Source organism: Phodopus roborovskii, unplaced genomic scaffold, assembly GCF_943737965.1.
Source record: "Phodopus roborovskii unplaced genomic scaffold, PHOROB, whole genome shotgun sequence".
Taxonomy (NCBI): Eukaryota; Metazoa; Chordata; class Mammalia; order Rodentia; family Cricetidae; genus Phodopus; species Phodopus roborovskii.
The window spans coordinates 16240524-16257503 of NW_026126485.1; the positions used below are offsets into that span (position 1 = coordinate 16240524).

The following is a 16980-nucleotide window of genomic DNA, read 5'->3' on the forward strand; positions in this document are numbered from 1 at the left end:
GCCCTGCATGAAGAATTTGCACTCCAACTAGCTCTCACTACTTGCCAGTGGGCATTACCAATGTTGTCCTCAGAAATATACATGCATAGGACAGCATAAACCTAGCAGAGCCAAGCTCAGATCCTTGACCAGGCACTTCTCAGCATTTGCAGTCACACTATGATGGCCAGCCCCGCCAGCCCCATTTTCTGTTTGGCTTCCCCTTCACCCTGACCTCCGTACCTCTTTCCTCTTTGTGTCTTCCAGGTTTTGTTAGCTATGACAATCCAGTCTCTGCCCAAGCTGCAATCCAGGCTATGAACGGCTTTCAGATCGGCATGAAACGTTTGAAGGTGCAGCTGAAGCGCTCCAAAAACGACAGCAAACCTTACTGATCCTAACCCCAGAAGCTCCCTGCTCTTATTTTAGCTTTCTTAGGGTAAGTCCCACAAGCCAGCCTGTTCTCAACAGGGAAGGCAGAGGAGGGACCACAATGCCAACTTTTACCAAGAGAGACGGTTATTTTTACAATAAGGCCTCCATTACTTCCACTCATGCCCCACCCAATTTGCCATAATTAAAACTTGGGCTACCTTGTTTCTGTTGAGTCAATTCCTCCTCTAATTGTGCCACTGTATTCTCCTTTATTTTGCAATTTGAATATCCTTACTCCTTTTTAAAACTTTTTGGTTTGCTTTTTAAAACAAAAACATATAAACACATAAATGACATCTTGAGATTTTAAAAGGCAAGCAAACACTAATGTGCAATTCTAACTCTGAAACCACTGGTGCCCCAAGAGCACTGCCTGGAGAACTCACCCGTCCTTGCCCACCTGCCCGCCCGCCTCTCAGAGGGCCCGCGTTTATAGTTAACGTGGCAGCCTAGCAGAGGGAGAAGCCAGGAGAAGCTTAAAACACCACAGAACACCCACCCAACCACTACATTGGTTTGTTTTAATATAAGTAGGATTTTATTTTAGGGTTCAAAGAAACATGACATTTATTGGTCAGATTATTACACTGGTTGTCTATTTTGTTATTGTTTTATTTTTGTTTTTAGAAAGGATTAATGTAAAAAAAGATTTAGAGATCTGTTTCTTAAAGCTACAGGGTTTAAAAATAAAATAAAATGAGTGAAAATACTTGATGTTTCTTGAAAGATAAATTTAATAATAAATAAATACATAAATAATACATAAATAAAAAAGAAAGCCACAGGCCTGTAAATTTTATTTGTAAAAAAAGCATTTCTATTTTTATACAAAATTTTTACTGCCTCAGAAATAATGGAAGTTATTTATTGCCTATTGTTAACTTATTGGGTACCTAAAGAGCAGTTCTCTGTCTAGCTAGAACCTTCTGAAGTAGTCTCTAGAGGAATTGTTCTAGGAATGGGCTTTTTTTCACTGTTGAACCCTAGACCTAAAGTTCATGCTTTATCCTCTTGTTGTTTGTATCTGTCTGATTATTTTGTTCGTAATTTCCATTATCTAGTTTACAGTTCAGTTGTCTTGACTTCCCCATATGTCACCTTTGTTCAAACTGGACCCTCTCCTCTGTCCCTTGCTAGTCCCTCACCCCAAATACCCAGAATCCATCCCCTCTCGCTCTCTCTCTCCAGATGGATTCTCTTGGGGTTTCATTGTGCTGTGGAAAAAGAGTGTAAGAAATGCAAATTATGTGAATGGCTCATAGACTCTCTGAAGACCTAAGATTTGCATTAGTGTTTCTCCTGCACCCTTGAAAGTGATTTTGTTGCTGCTGTGTAGATTCTGTGTAACTTTTTACTCTTCCTTGTTTTTTCCCTAGACATCTTCATGCCCGTTAGTTCATCGTTTGCCTAGCATGTCCCTGTGGCGTCTCAAAAAAAGTTTCATCGTCCCGTCATTGTTTCTGATGTCTTTCTGACCTCACATCATATTTGGTTCTCCTACTGACCTTTGATCTAGTTTGACCTTTGAAATTTGCATGTGACCTCATCTAGCTATGAATTCTGGGAAGTCAATGTGAAAAACATTGCTGCATTCATGCAAGACTGAAATGATTAGACAAATTATAGAAAAAAAAAACCTGTGGCAAAAATGTTTCTTTCCTTTTTTTCTTTCTTTTTCTTTCTTTCTTTCTTTTTTTTTTTTTTTTTTTTTTTTTTTTTTTTTATTTTAATAACACAGACTTGAAAGTATTACACAGGGATTGGCATTCTTCCCGGTCACTGGTGACAATAGCAATATGTGTCCAGGGACACAGAATGTTGGTTTCTAACAGACTACTTCCAAAAACAGTTTGAGAAAAAAAAAACTGTCTGATTTTAAGTCTCTAGAGGTCTGTAATAGTTTTTACATTTTTCAGGCAGTGTAAAGTTTTTTGATAAGGCCATTTTAGGTGGCTCACTTTCTCATTAAGATATATATATAGAACCACTTTTTGTAGATTAGTATAAGAAAAATATTTACCCTGTTTGGGGGCAAATGCTACCTATTTGTGTCACCTTTTGCTGAACTGACTCACAGTTAGACAATCCATGGTTTGATGCACATGAAATTACCTATATTTTATACTGTTTCAATGTACAGGAGAAAGGTTACTGTAAACTGTGTCATGTTGGTGCTTCTGTGGATTCAGTTGTGGTCTCATCATGAGTCTTAAGGTCTTAATGTTATTTGTTGATAAGACAAGCATAGAATTGGTTTACTTAAAACAAAAAAAAAAAGATTTTCAAAAAAAAAAGTTGTTTGCTTAAAAAAATAATTTCATGTGAGAGAAAAAAAAAAAAACTATTCCAGAATAAGTTTTGTGTTGGCTTGAGAAGCATTGATGTCACTTTTTTTTTATTGTGGACTATTAGATGTGTTTGTGTTCAGCAAAATGTGATCTGTTTTTGTTTTTTCTTTTAAAGAAAAAAAGTGAAAACTATATAGTGCCAAATTCCAAAGGTACTTCCTTCTAGAGCTTCGGTGTGTTTCTTGTGAGAAGTAATTTGATAACATGGGTATTTTACTATGTGTTTTGTATAAATCCCTAATATTTAAAAAAAAAAAAAAAAGGTTACAAAGTTTGTTAACTTGCTATTCTGTGGTCTTGTTGCCTGAAATTGTTATTGTTTGTTATTTCTCTATGCTGTTTTTTGTAAGACATTGTATAAGTGCCCATGTCTCACTTTTTTAACCACTCTACACATCAATGCTGTGAAGGCAACCCTCACAATGTATTTTCTTCATAATATCTGGAAACCTCTAAGGTGAGAAAGTCTTGAACTTTTAAAACCCTTTCTACCCAGAGCTATCTGGAATGTTGGTAACTTTTTATACTGTTATCCTTGGGTTGTTTTGGGGTGTTTCTGATCTGGATTTTTCCCATCTATATCTTCTAAGTTCTTAGTTTTGTTCTTTGAGACCCACCTACCTAAAAATTCTTTAAGTCTTTTTCCTATACCATTTTTTTTCTTTTTTTATTCCCCCTCACTCCTATTATCCTGTGCTCCTTTGGTTTAAGTTCAAAAGCCTGAGTTGAAGAGGTAAAAACAGGTAGACTTAGCCCCGACATAAACCCTAAAGACACTGTTTGCTTTTTGAGAAGGGGTTTCATGGATATGTCGTAGTGTGTAACATTTTCATACACCCTGCAGTTAAATGGCTTTGGTATGGTCTAGTGTTTCAAGGAATTTTGCTTTTTGTTTCTTAAATACTCCTAAGTAATGATGACTCAGCCATTGTGCTAGGGATTCTTGAACTCTAGTGACCACCTGAATATGCAAGGTGTCTGTGGGAAAAGCCCATGGACCCTTCCTTGCCTCTCTGCTTTTCTAGGGTGTTTTAACTTTAGATTGAACACATTTAAAGGAGCCAGCCATGTAAGAGGAGCTTGGCTGTGTTCTTCACCATAGTTACTAACCAAATACCCAGGAACATTTCCTGCTGCCACTTTGCAAAGTGCCACATCCTTCTGAGTCTGGCTCTGTATGAACAAAAGTCTTGTTCTGACAGACCCTAATGTCACACCTACAGTCCCAGCACACATCCAGCCTTGGGGAAAGCATACCCTGCAAGGTTCTGGTCTCAGCCCCCTTTTCCTTCTCACCCACCCCACTGGTTTAGTGTGTGTGTGTGCGTGCGTGCGTGCGTGCGTGCGTGCGTGCGTGCGTGTGTGCGTGCGTGTATGTGTATGGGATAGCCCTGAGATGGAAAGGATTAGTCTCTCACAATGCAAAAAACAAGTTTCCTCCTTACAGCACATGCACTTCCAATGACATGATTCGTGTTACCCCATACCTGTTTACTACTGTCGGGGCCTTCCTTCATCCTTGAGGGCTATTTTGTACTTTCTGCAGCACTCACCTTAATAACAAAGTGGTCACACACATCTCTCAGTCTCCACTATATGGTGGTGTGTAGATACACATGTAGAAACTCAAGAAAATACCAGTTGTATTTCATAGACCATCACATTCAGAATCTATTCATTTAGCAATGGCATAAAATCTCAAAAAACAAATCAGATTTTTTTTCCCATGGATGCAAACTGCCCTCCTTCCTCTTAACCCACCTGCAGTCCCCCGAAGAGGCTTGGGCCAGGCAGGCACTTTCTGTTGAGTGTTTCTAATTTTGCAGGCAACCAAGACAGTACATTGAGGGGGAGGTTTTTGATTTTGCATGTTTCATTATTAGAAAGATAACCTTCCTCAGAGACAAACTGTCCTTTATCTTTCAATGTCAAAAGGAAAAAGCTGCAAGGGTATACGGGGCCTGTTTCTGGAAGACAAAACACAGGGAAACTGCGTTTTTAAAGTCAAGTCTAGAGCATAGTCTTTTAAAACTCACTCAGAGCACTCTGATCGAATGGCACCTCCGAGGTGTAACAAGTTCATCTTTCCTTCACCGCAGGGGTTCTGGTTCTTTGGCTTGTGCTACTCTGGAATCATTTACTGTTTCTGTTTTTATTATCTTAAGTGCTAATTAAAAAGAAATAAAATTTAAAAAAAATGTAGTTTCATTACCTTTTGAATAATGTCATACAAAAATGTATTTGTGTTTTTTGTGCTGTGGGAATTGTTGTTTGTAGATTAATAATACCATTTTGTTTAGAATTACAAAATAGTTTTTAAATATTGTCTGAGAGAAGCCAAAGTTAATGCAACCTAGTGGAAACTGTAAGATCATTGAGTATTGTTTCTGTTTTATTGATGCATTTGGATTTTGTTGTTTGATGGAATTTGAGCCAAAAAAAACAAAAAACAAAAAAACAAAAAACAAAAATGCAGGCTTTCCTATTTCTACAACTGATTGTACTTATGCATTTTGTACCAGTGGGACTTTTTATACTGGAGATTAAAAAATGGAAATTTTTGTGGCTTACTCTTGTGGGCCCCTGACAATGACTGATTTCAAGTTTGATTTCTGGTTGATAGAAAGAAAGTTGCTTTTCTTTTAAGAATTAAAAACTTTGGCTTGATTTCTTTTTTCCCTTTGCTTATATCTAGCACTAGAATTTTGTCTTAAAATACAGCGGTAAGTTTCACTTTTTATTCTGTATTGTGCAGTTACACAATAAGATAATTAGACTTAGAAGTACTCAGTCACTTTAAGTGGATAAATGTATTAGTTAAACTTTAGGAGTTTGCTTTTTTGCTGTTTAGATCGAAGTTTTTTCTGACCCTTCTGTCCTCATTGTGAACATAACCGTGTAGTTGAAACAGTCAGACTTATTTTTGTAATGTATGTTATTGTGTGATGCGGTTTTTTGCTTCTGTCTCCAATATTAAACCATTTTCCTAATACTTGTTTCTCTCTGCGTGTTGTATCGTTGGTAGTCATTCTGTGTTGGTGATGCATCTACACACCTCACTGTTGCACGTATCTGTTTTTTTCTATATGTTGTGTAAAAAGATACAGTCGATTCCACCTAAGTGAATATCTGATTTGGGAAATGAGGAAACTGCACATCCCAATTCTGGTTTGTGTATAGCCTACACTAACCACTGCTTCCAACATGATATGCTTTTATCGCTGTGATTCATCTAGTAACTGCCCTGTAGGGCCGGGCTTGGCAAGGCATTTTATGATCTTTTGACCATACATGTTCCTTTCCTTTCTTCTCCCTCATATCCGCAGTTCTTAGGATTGAAGTCTCTACTGCAACCTTAAGAGGAACAGAAGCAGTAGACCCAGGGTTTCTTCTGCATACTCTCAAGTCCAAAGTCACATAACTACAGTCAAACTTAGAAAGGGATCATCTTGACAAAAGAGGTGAACCCTCAGGGAAGGACAAAATAAAGCTAGCTGGTCAACAAGGGTATACAAAGAGTTACGCTTAGGTGTGTGCTACATCAATTGATAGGCATGTATAGACATACATTTCTACAAGCTAATCAGTTTAATCCAGGAATAGCTTCAGTGTTTAAAACTGACAGAAGTGAGAAAAATGTCAGCTACTCCAATGGAAGCTGGACTGAACGAGGGAGGTAGGGGCTTCTGCTCAAGTCCTCACTGTCCATTTTCAGATGGCAACTCCATAATGCCATATGTCCATGCTCCCTCCTGGATGGACACAGGATAGGAGTGAGCTGTGCTCCCATTGTTACCAACCCCTGATTAGAGAACATTCCCCATGGCCCCTGCAGTGAAATCCACAGGCCCGCCTTGCTCTACTGTCTGCCACCTCAGGAATCTGGCTGCCCTCAAGGTGTTCTTCACAGATCCCATGGCTGTCTGCTCTGCTCGCTTCTCTTCTCCCCAGTTCTAACTTTTCAGTGCACATGCTCTGCCTGCATCAGGCCACCCTGAGCCTGGTACCCTGCAACTCTGGCTGCCCACCCTCTGGTTTCAGCTGGCCCCTCAGGCCCCTCAGTCAGGTCAGCAACCTCAGGCCTACCAAGCAGAAGAAAGGCCGCTCTTTCCTTAAGCCGAACACCCCACTGGGGATGAGTTTCTGATTCCTAAGCTGATGGAAACTGATTCCTAGGGATGCTTGTCAATCTGCCTCCCTCCGACAGGCCATTCCTTCTGTTAGTGGGGGAAGATGGCTAAAGGTGTGCTTTCTTTTTCTTTCTCCTCTGGAAAAAATGGGTGGCATAAGGGAGGGAAGACTGGGGAAAGAGGATGATCAAATTCTTTCCAAGATGTGTTTCTTTTTTAAATACAAACATGACCACCATTTGTCACAAGGCATAATGTTCACACACAGAAAGACAAAGCAGGTCTCTACAGAAGACACAAAGGCTCGTTCCTGTAAGCACCTGTGACTATAAAGGCAGCCACTGCTTAAATTCGCACTCAGTGTTGATTCTGTAGAACTCCACTATGGTGTGAGCAGGTCTGTCTGCTGCCCGGGTACAGACGATCTTGAGAGACCACAGAACCATATAGGTTTCCTGGCTGGTGGATGCCACATGCCTGCCAGGCCACAGCAATGGAGTGTGATCCACAGGCTCGTAGCTAGCAAGCTAGGCAATGCAGTGAACATAAGCGGACCATGAATCGTTCCTGATAAGTGAATAAAACATTGTGGCTAGACAATCAGCTTATTCACTTATCAGGAATCGACTGTTCTACTAATTCACTGTTTTTGTTTTTCATTTCTGTTGTAGTTCACTATTTTTGCTGTGTTCTGTTTTTTCCTCTCATGCTTGGGCAAAATCACTGGGAATATTATCTTCTTGTGACCATGAACCATTTCTATTGAGTGAAAATGGTATCTTAACAAAATCTATGCACTTGCTATCAGGAACACAATACTGGATGTGTCTTATATATATTGAACTATATAGTACTCGATTTCTTAAATAAAGCTTAAGAAAGCACTTGTGTGTAAAGTTAATGTGGTTATTTCAAGGGGTATTGTTTTAAGTCTTGAGTGATATAGGATATTTTTCATTAAAATTATATAATTGTCTTTATGAATTAATATTCAATAAATTGACTTTGGAAACAAAACAGTTGGTGGGGGGAGTTCTTTCGAGTGCATTTAGCAAGGGCTAGAGCACCATCTTTTGTTGGCTGTAGCTAATCTCTAGCCAAGTGCTGTGTGAGACAAAACAGAAAAATCCCTTCACTTCCAAAGGCCACTAGAATGCCACGATATGCATCCGCATCTAGAAAACCCACTGCCTTTTAAATGTGTGGTCTTGGGCTCTGAAGAGGGGACAAAAGAGGAAGGTAGGCCTGAGAATAATGCTGGTGTGTGTCAGTACTTTGTCAGATGAGGTGATATTAAAACCACACCCTGTGGAGGACAGTGGTGGTTCTATTCAGGACTACAGAATGCGGGACAGCAGAGGCAGCATTGATCATTCTGGATGAGATATTAGGATTTCAAAGTCGCTTGTGAGGAGAGCTGGCCTGGAAGTTTCCAGGCTTTAAGTGGGAGGCCTGCTGGTTGGCCCTTTGAAAGTAGACTTTTGAAATTTTCCTACAGGCTGTAAATTTGAACAGAATGGCATTTCTATTAGATCTCTTCACCTTAGGCTTTTATGTTGAATTTGTTTTTCTTACATGTGATTCTAAAAAGAACTAATTTTCTGCCTACAAAAATGGCACAGACACTTATTATGAACATCTTATCCTACGTAATGAGGGACAGAAAGAGTGTGGCTACTGAAAACCAAGAAGCCAGAACTCTTCCATTTTCTGTCTTGCCCACTCCCCCAACCCTTCAACTTGTAACCCTGTCACACCCCAGAATCAAAGCTTATAGTGAAAGGTGAGGACCAGGAATGGGTTGTCACATCAAGGGAGGGACTTGATAACATGCCCTAGGTCACTGTGTAAGAGAAATGACTCAGAAAACACTGATGTGCTGGATCTGGGCTTGGCCTTTAAGAGCTGGCCAGCCAAAGGACCACATTCTTTTTCTTAAGACCTTGTCCAAGGCTATTGGCAGGAGGCCTCTTAGCCTCAGCAACACAAGAGAAATGCAGACTAGCACATTTCCCTCTCAAGAGGTCTGTAGCTCTGAGTCTGGAGTGCTCTGTGCCTGGAAATCCATACTGCATGGCTGGGAGGCCAGCTTAGAGTGCTAGGTGAGTTGGCATCATGTCAAGTCAATAACAGCTGCTTCGTGGGGAATATTACATTTTCTTTAACCTCATTGATGGTCAATAAAACAGCTCCTCCTCATTGGGCCAGAGGGATGTCTTTAAGGCAAAATGTGCATCTACAAACAAAACACACATGGGCACTGTGTTCTGTAACTGGTCAAGCACAGCTTATGCTATGCATAAGGATCCCCAAGTGGGGATCACTGGGTGATGCTTCTGTCATGAAGTTGCCATAAAAAGTACAGAAAAATGTGCATTCCCTGGAGAGCCCAAACTACCCCAGTTTGAATGCCACCTCTTCCCTTACTTACTGGTTGTAGCTTCTGTACTCCTTAATTTCCTCATTAACATAACAAGAGTAAAACTACTTAGTGGGTGTGATTGTTGAGGACTAACTGAATCCACAAACAATGTAACTGGATCACAGCCTAACTGTTCAGTAAAACAAGTGAGTAGGAGTACACAGCCAAGACATGGCCTTCTGTCTAATGTCCACTCAGCCATCTCTGAAATACCTCACCGCTCGCTTTGGGTTTCTTGGTAACTCAATCATGGCTGGTCTTTCCATCTGAGAACTCTACACTGACAAGTCCTAAAACAGACATTTTTCCCTACTGAAAAACTGTCCAGAGATGACAGCCTCCTGTGAAGCCTGCAGAGTACACTTAGGACCTGAGCCAGCAAACCAACACGTTCTTCTCAGTGAGTTCCTGTGCACCTCAGTATCATGTTTAGTCAGCATTATCTATAGGAGAGCCTGGCTCTTCCCAATGCGGGAAAGATAAGGTCTTCATAGATCTGCCTTTTGTGGGTTCTAGACTAGTGGTTCTCAACCTGTGGGTCTCCACCCCTTTGGGGTTGTAGATCAGATATCCTATATATCAGATAATTACATAATGATTCATAACTGTAGCAAAATTACAGTTAAGTAGCAACAAAATAATTTCATGGTTGAGGTTCATGACAACATGAGGAACTGTACTAAAGGGTCACAGCATTAGGAAGGTTGAGGACCACTGTTTTAGGCCTTTGCAAGACAAATTGATGTCTTTAACAACAACCTAGATCTATCTGTGACCATGCTAGGGCCAGCAAAGGTGGGGCTCAGAAGCACAGACGGAGCTGAGTGCAGAGCTCTCTACAGCATCCTTATCCTACCTCCAATTTAACCAAACACACACTGGTTTTGTTTTAGTAAGGGCTCACATCATGTCTCATTTAGAAAATCCATTTTGTTAGATCACACGGTTTTTTTTGTTTTTTTTTTTTTTTTTTTTTTTTTTTTAAAGTCACTGCTTGGCCACAGAGTAACTAACTACAGCTCACCACTACCTAAGCCTTGTAGCAGACATTGTATGTGGAGCCTCCTTTGTGTCCCCAGAGAACATGGTAACACAGCACAGCACCCCAGGAGCTGAGTACATGCTGTGTATGCCTGCCCTCCAGGCAAAACGTGTGCTCTCTATGGGAAGGGACTGCATGCAGCTCACTCCTCACTATGTTCAGTGCCTCCTGGTGACACTGGAGTGCAGAGAGAGGGTAGGTCAGTGGGCAACTGGGTAGAAGAAGAAATGTAGCCAGTGATTTTGCTGGGACTGTAGAAACACATTTTTTTTTATCATGGGCTGAGGACGGTACAAACTGGAAGCCTCTTGGTAAAAAGTCAGGAACCACTTTGGGAGGTCTAGGATGGAGGTGGGGATGAGGACGAATAATGGTGTGACCTCCAAATGTGCTGGGAGACTTCCCACAGAGTTCTCAGGCACTGGGCCCTCAATGGTGGGAATGCCTGCAAGTCCGTCAAAGCCACTTGCAGATCTCTTTTAAGTAACTTTTCACTCTTTCAGAAAGGTTTTCTATCCCAGGGGATGTTCTTTGATACAATTCTGACATCTAAGGGGGGAAAGGGGAGCTGTAAAACTGGGTACAATACTAGAGAACTATGAGTGGAGGCAACTGATTGTCAGACGTCCTTAGATACATGTTCCCTGGTTCCTCCTGTGTTCTTGCTGGGCCTGGCAAGTTGGCTGGAACCCAGTCCTCCAGTAGAACAGCAAAACAGCCACGGCAAACATCCTTGAAGGAACGAGAGGATCACACTGCTTCTGGGGTATCAGTATGATCTTGAGTCCTAGAAATGTGTCCCAACTTGTCAGTACATTCCAAAGATAGAAGTCATAATCCACTAAAAGATCTGCTTGCTGAAAACAGTTCTGCCCATATCAGCTACTCAGGTAGGAACCAGGATACACAGAAAACTAATACACCTCCCTGCCTATGGAATACTACCACAACTGGCACCTCTGCCCATTGAAGGAAAGCACTACAAAGGAAGATGGTCCCAGTCAAGCCATACTCTCTACAGAGGCACTGGAGCACCACGGTGCTCACGTTGACGGTGTGCCAAAGACTCCAGACAGGTGGCTGCTCACTCAGACTCTCTAGCCCATGGCTAAGCTCATTAATGTGTCCATGCCAGAGCTTGGTAATGACATAAGGAGAATGACTGTGGGTCATGAGACAGACATGTGTATACAAGCATCTCCCCCAAGGGCAGAGATGATGAAAGTGGTCCATGTGATCAAGAGGCATATTCTAACCAGTTCAGAAGTGTTTCCCATAAAGAACTTCACCCTTTTACTATGAACTTAAGCAAACCCTGCCAGATGTATGGGATCAGGGAACACATGGGGGTCCAGGGACTCTGTAGGTGGAGCTATGGCATGAGGAAATAGCTCAACTATGCAGACTCTGCAGTCACTGTGCAGCTAGAGCCCTTGGGGCCCAAATCTGAATCTCCCCCCACATCCACACCCCCAGTCTGCGCACCTCCTATCCATCATGACTGTGTTGATCCCTGATGGGGCCTACTCAGTTCTCCCTCTAAGTTACATATCCACAGTAGCTATAATATGTTACCCATCACCTACTTCTTTCTCTGGCACTGACCTCTGCAGAATAGAGGTCAAAAAAGCAGGAGAGACCCAACTACCTTCCTTGAATCTAGGATGAAAATGAGAAAGGCAGCCTTCCAGGGTTGACTAGAGAAAAACCAAAACAAATCACTCGACACATTAAAGAATGTGACATGGCTGGGAATAGACCTCTGTGGTAAAATGCTTCCCTGTGAACACAAGGCCCAGGGTGCCATCTTCAGCACTGAATCAACAATGTGATGACCGCAAAGATATCACACACCTGGCAATTACAACTGTCCCTTTAATATTTAACTATTTTCTTCTGACACTACAGTACTAATTCAGAAGCACAGATCTTCACTACTGTCTCCCAGATTACATTACAAATATAAACTGCAAAGTAATCTCTGGGGGGTGGGGGTGGAGGGGAAAACATTTGGTGGTCAGAATCTGCCAGATTTACTTTCTTCTTAGAAATCCACCATGCGCCATGACATGTGAAAAGTCTCCACATCCCCCAGCCAGGTCCATCTACCTAAGTGGTTAACCAGTGTTTCAGGTACACACTCCTTGAGTGGTGTTGCCATATTGCATACACTAACCAGGAACAAAAACATGCCAAAGAGGTGTGGGTTTAACCATGGCTTTGCCACATAGTAGCTGAATGACCTTAAGCATGTTAGTAAATGTCTTCCAGCCATGAGATGAATGTCATGAGCACAGCACCTACCAATGCGGAAAGTGATCGTCTCTGCACTGCAGCATTCATACACCAAGCAGAACCCATGTTCTAAGACACTTGGGGAAACAGTGTAAGAGAATTAGAATCCCTGACGGCTTCTGGGGCTCCTTGAGAAAACTGCTGACTAACTGATCTTTGCATGCCTTTAATCCCAGCACTCGAGAGGCAGAGGCAGGTGGAGTTCAAGGCCAGCCTGGTCTATACAGTAGTCAATTCAATGCAAGCCAGGGCTACATAGTGAGATCCTGTCTCAGAAAATTACATACACATTAGTGGGAAGAAGGGAAATCATGAGAAGGGAATGAAGACTTTAGAGCTAAGAGAGAGCAAGGAAAAATACTCTAATGGGGGAGATTTTGAGACAGTCTATAGCCAAACTGACAGAGGAACTACACCAAGAAGGAAGGTGAGACGTGACAGCAACAGAGATGGGAAAAGAGGGGACAGAGGCCTGGGTGTGGGGGTGAGAAGGCCAGGGCAGTAGGAAATATCCCCAGGGTGGGTACAGAAGATGAACACCCTGGGAAGAAAGGGTTCAAATCTATCCTGGTCATGAGCTCACATGATGAGGTTTGGGAGGCATAGTAATTAGAGATAAGCAATCCTGGGAATACCTAGGCTCATGATGCAAGAATGTGTGGAGGAGAGGACAGGGACTGTCCTGAGCCAGGGTCACACCACCAGAGACATGCAGGCATGGTGTATCATGAATACTCTTGGCAACAGGGATGTTAGTATCTTGAAGCTTCAACCCTTCCTCTATAGTGGGATGGATATTCACTTTGTCTCCTTCTGTGGCACTGACCACGCCCATTGGGGGTGGAGTCAGGGGCGGAAGTGACCTGTGGAACTAGGTCTGAGGAGGAGCAAGGAAAGCTCTCTTGCAAGCCACAACACGGGGACAGGACTTCCAGAGGCATTCTTGGAAGCACGAACCTGCTGGTGTTCACCTGTCTATGTTGTGAGTTATTTCTCCCTGAATAAACATCTGTTTATCCTGATCCTTATTAACCCGCAATTCTTCCTCCTTTCCTGCTTTTTCCCAGTAGATAACAGAGGCCTGAGGTTTCTACCAGTGAGTATAACATGGGTCCGTTCTTGTTCCGTGATGGCTAGGGATTGCCAAATTCCTTTCAATCAATGAAACTATGCAGTATACATTCCGAAACATTGGAGCATATGAGAAACAGATCCTAATGTGCCCTAGAACCTAGGAAAGGAGACACAGGGACCCAGGGCTGCAAAGTGCCATTGATGAGGACTTCCTGACAGAAGTGCTTCTGCAGAGCAAACAAGCCAGGTCCACCCTTGCAATTTGGGTCAAAGATTGTAGCTTATAAGATGATCAGGGGGAAAAAAAAAAGATTTAACGATTTTGCCTGAGCCCAAATCCACCTCATATGTCTCCAGCTAATAAAGGAGTTGGGCTCCACACCCACTCTGATGCTTTGCCTACTTCCAGTATGAAGAATTGCTATGAGAGAACAAGAAACCAGGGATCCTTTGGGGCAACTGTGGTAGATACATCATGAATTCATGATGATGACACTCAAGTTAAAACCATATAATACGGCAACCTAGCATAGGAATAAAGGATATAGTTAAATTTGTAACTGAAACTTTGTGCTAGGGCTGTAGCACGGTGATAGCCCTCACATGAATGAGGGCCTGGGTTCAGTCCCTAGAAAATACACACACACACACACACACACACACACACACACACACACACGGCAATGTATATTCAAATTACCAATAATTGCATCAAATACCTTCACTCTAACCCTGATACCCTCATCCCTTCCTTGGACCAAATGCATCCCTGAGGTTCAATGAAGCAGAGGGATGGGGTTTGGAATGGGTACAGAGTCAGCAGTGTCTGTTGTACACATTACTTTGTAATAGAAAAAAAAAAGACATGTTTTTCCTTGTGTCATACCTATGTCAAATCCATAGTAAAATTTCCTACCTGGAGCCCTGCTCATTTCTAATCCCTGTACTTTGGTGGAATCTCCAGGCTGTACTGTACTGGCTCTCCAATTAGCTGTCTCTCCTCTCTTGAAGAATAGCACTCATCAAACACCATCACCTATGTCATTCCCTTCATGAAACCCCTGTTCCAGTTGGCTGACTCTCACTTTGAGGCTAACTGGCTTAGCCAAGAATAGATGTCAGCTGTGATGCGACCCTGAAATAGTGTAAGGTGCAGTCTCACCCAGATAAGACTGGCAAGTACAAGGACATTGTGAAATAACCCTGGGCCATTCCTCAGGCTGCACTTCCTATGATGCCTACAACCAGGATGGTATCTCCACACCAAGAGCCTCCTAATAAGTTCTGCAGGCAAGTGGAAGCCATTTGCACTGTTAAGTCCTGCCCGGACACCAGAGCAGAACACAGCCTTCCTGATACAGTAAAACAGCAAGAGGCCACCTACACACATGAATGTTCTTCTTTGACAGGTGATTTTACTCCAACTGATGAGGTAGAGCAAATAAGATACAAATTTCCTCTCACACCCAACAAACACATACCTGGCACCTCTGTGCCAGGCATTGTGCCTTACGAGCTCTGTCTGTAGTATCTCCTTTAACCCTCACCGTGGCCCAGTGAAGCAATCATCACTTCGTGGGTTTGCTTTGTTTTGTTTTGTTTTTCATTTGTAAAGACTCCTGTATACTCCATCCCTGCTGGTCTATGGGTAGCAAGGAAAAAGACAGGAAGCCATTACCTTCCCCAGCGGCCCTTCCTTCCATGACTCCAGCCCTCTGTGGCATCTGAATTCCAGAGTTTTTCCAACCCAGGCAGAAAATTAAAGTCAACCCAGAAATGTGTCTTTTAATATTTCCAACTTGGTAAAAGGTGTACAGCTTCTAACCTCAACCCTGGAGAGGCAGGGGTAGATTGATCTCAATGAGTCCAAGGACAGCCTGGTCTACACAGCAGGTCCACAGGTCTACACAGGCTAGCCAGAGCTACATGGTTAGACTTCATTTCAAAAAGTGTGACGGGGAATTTGTCCTCATCTCATGTATGTGTGTTATTTGTTTTGATCATATTCGCCCCTGTTGGCTCTCTGGCCCTCCTCCCTCACCAGTGGTCCCCTTTTCCTCATAAATAGTCACCCTTTTCCTTTCTTCAGTTGTTTTAATCTAGACTCCATATTAGAAAAAACACATGGTTGCCTCCTGGAGCCTGGTGTATTTCACTTAACACATGGTCTCCAGTTCCACCCATGTTCCGAAAAGTGACTTGACTACATTCTTATTTGTTGCTGAGTAAAACTTCATGATGTGTATGTATCACATGTTCTTTACCCATCCAGCTGGTGAAGGGCACCTCAGCTGACTCAATCACCTGTCTATTGCATGAGCGATGACTTATGAATGTGCAGATTACATTGGAGTGTCCTGACTTAGATGCTTTTGAATATGTATACCCAAGAGTGCTATCTATAGCTGACTCCTGGGTTCCTAAGCTTTAAAGCCAAGCATTGAAGTTTTGTTCTTTGATTTCACTCTTACTGAAGGTAAGAGCATAATGAAAAATTCACAATGCCCAATTACATTTGAATTCCAGAAAAATAACAAATATTTTTATAGCAAAAGTGAATGCCAAATATTGTATGGGATATAACTTTTGCTAACATTTTGTTGCAGCTCATCTTATTCAAGTTTAATTTGGTATCCTCTATTTCTACTTGCTAAGTCTGACAGCCACCCTTTGGGCCTACAAGGGTCTCTTTTCTTTAGTATCCTCAATTGGAATAATGCCAAGAGATAAATGGTCTGCTTGCCCTTGACAGACAGAAAATCACATTTATACACATAGTGTGTTTCCTTGCTCAAAATGCACACCTTTTATGGACTTAAAAAATAATAATAAAAGCAGGGGTCTTTTATTTGCTAATCCCATGGAGTTGGGTATCTCAAGGCATGTATTTAAAAACACTAAAGTCTCCATGTGCTACATATGTTGGGAAGCACATGCTTCTGCACACATGGCACATGCACGTGTGCCACAGTTTGCTGTCCCTGATTCTCTCAGGCCACAAGAACAAAAGAAAAATCCACCAAAAAGAATTCAGCGAAGTCCTAGTGACTCCCACCTCCACCCACACACACTGTTATGGTTGAGTCCGAATTGGTGATTTAAGTGAAGCAGCATCTATGACACTTCATAAGCAATTTAGACCCATTAGTAAAAAGGAAGCAACCGTGGCTATTCACCCTTCTCAGAATTGACTGTGCCCGACAGAAAGGACGCAGAAGATGGAACACTTTGACCGAGGTTATCATAAAAGCAAAA

At 42.1% G+C, this 16980-nt stretch overlaps 1 protein-coding gene across 28 annotated transcripts in view; it reads left to right on the forward strand.

Annotated features, from left to right (window-relative positions):
* The window catches only part of Celf2 (CUGBP Elav-like family member 2), an 802630-nt gene extending 800545 nt beyond the window's left edge, over window positions 1-2085 (forward strand). For 27 of the 28 annotated variants that reach the window (XM_051194866.1, XM_051194862.1, XM_051194867.1 and 24 more), the window contains one exon: window positions 247-1123. In XM_051194866.1, the coding sequence (XP_051050823.1) occupies window positions 247-374 (128 nt within the window). In that variant the 3' untranslated portion in view covers window positions 375-1123. Of the gene's footprint in view, window positions 1-246; window positions 1124-1790 lie in introns of those variants that run through there. The other variant, XM_051194845.1, reaches the window with a different exon arrangement.
* The last annotated feature ends 14895 nt before the right edge of the window (window positions 2086-16980 follow it).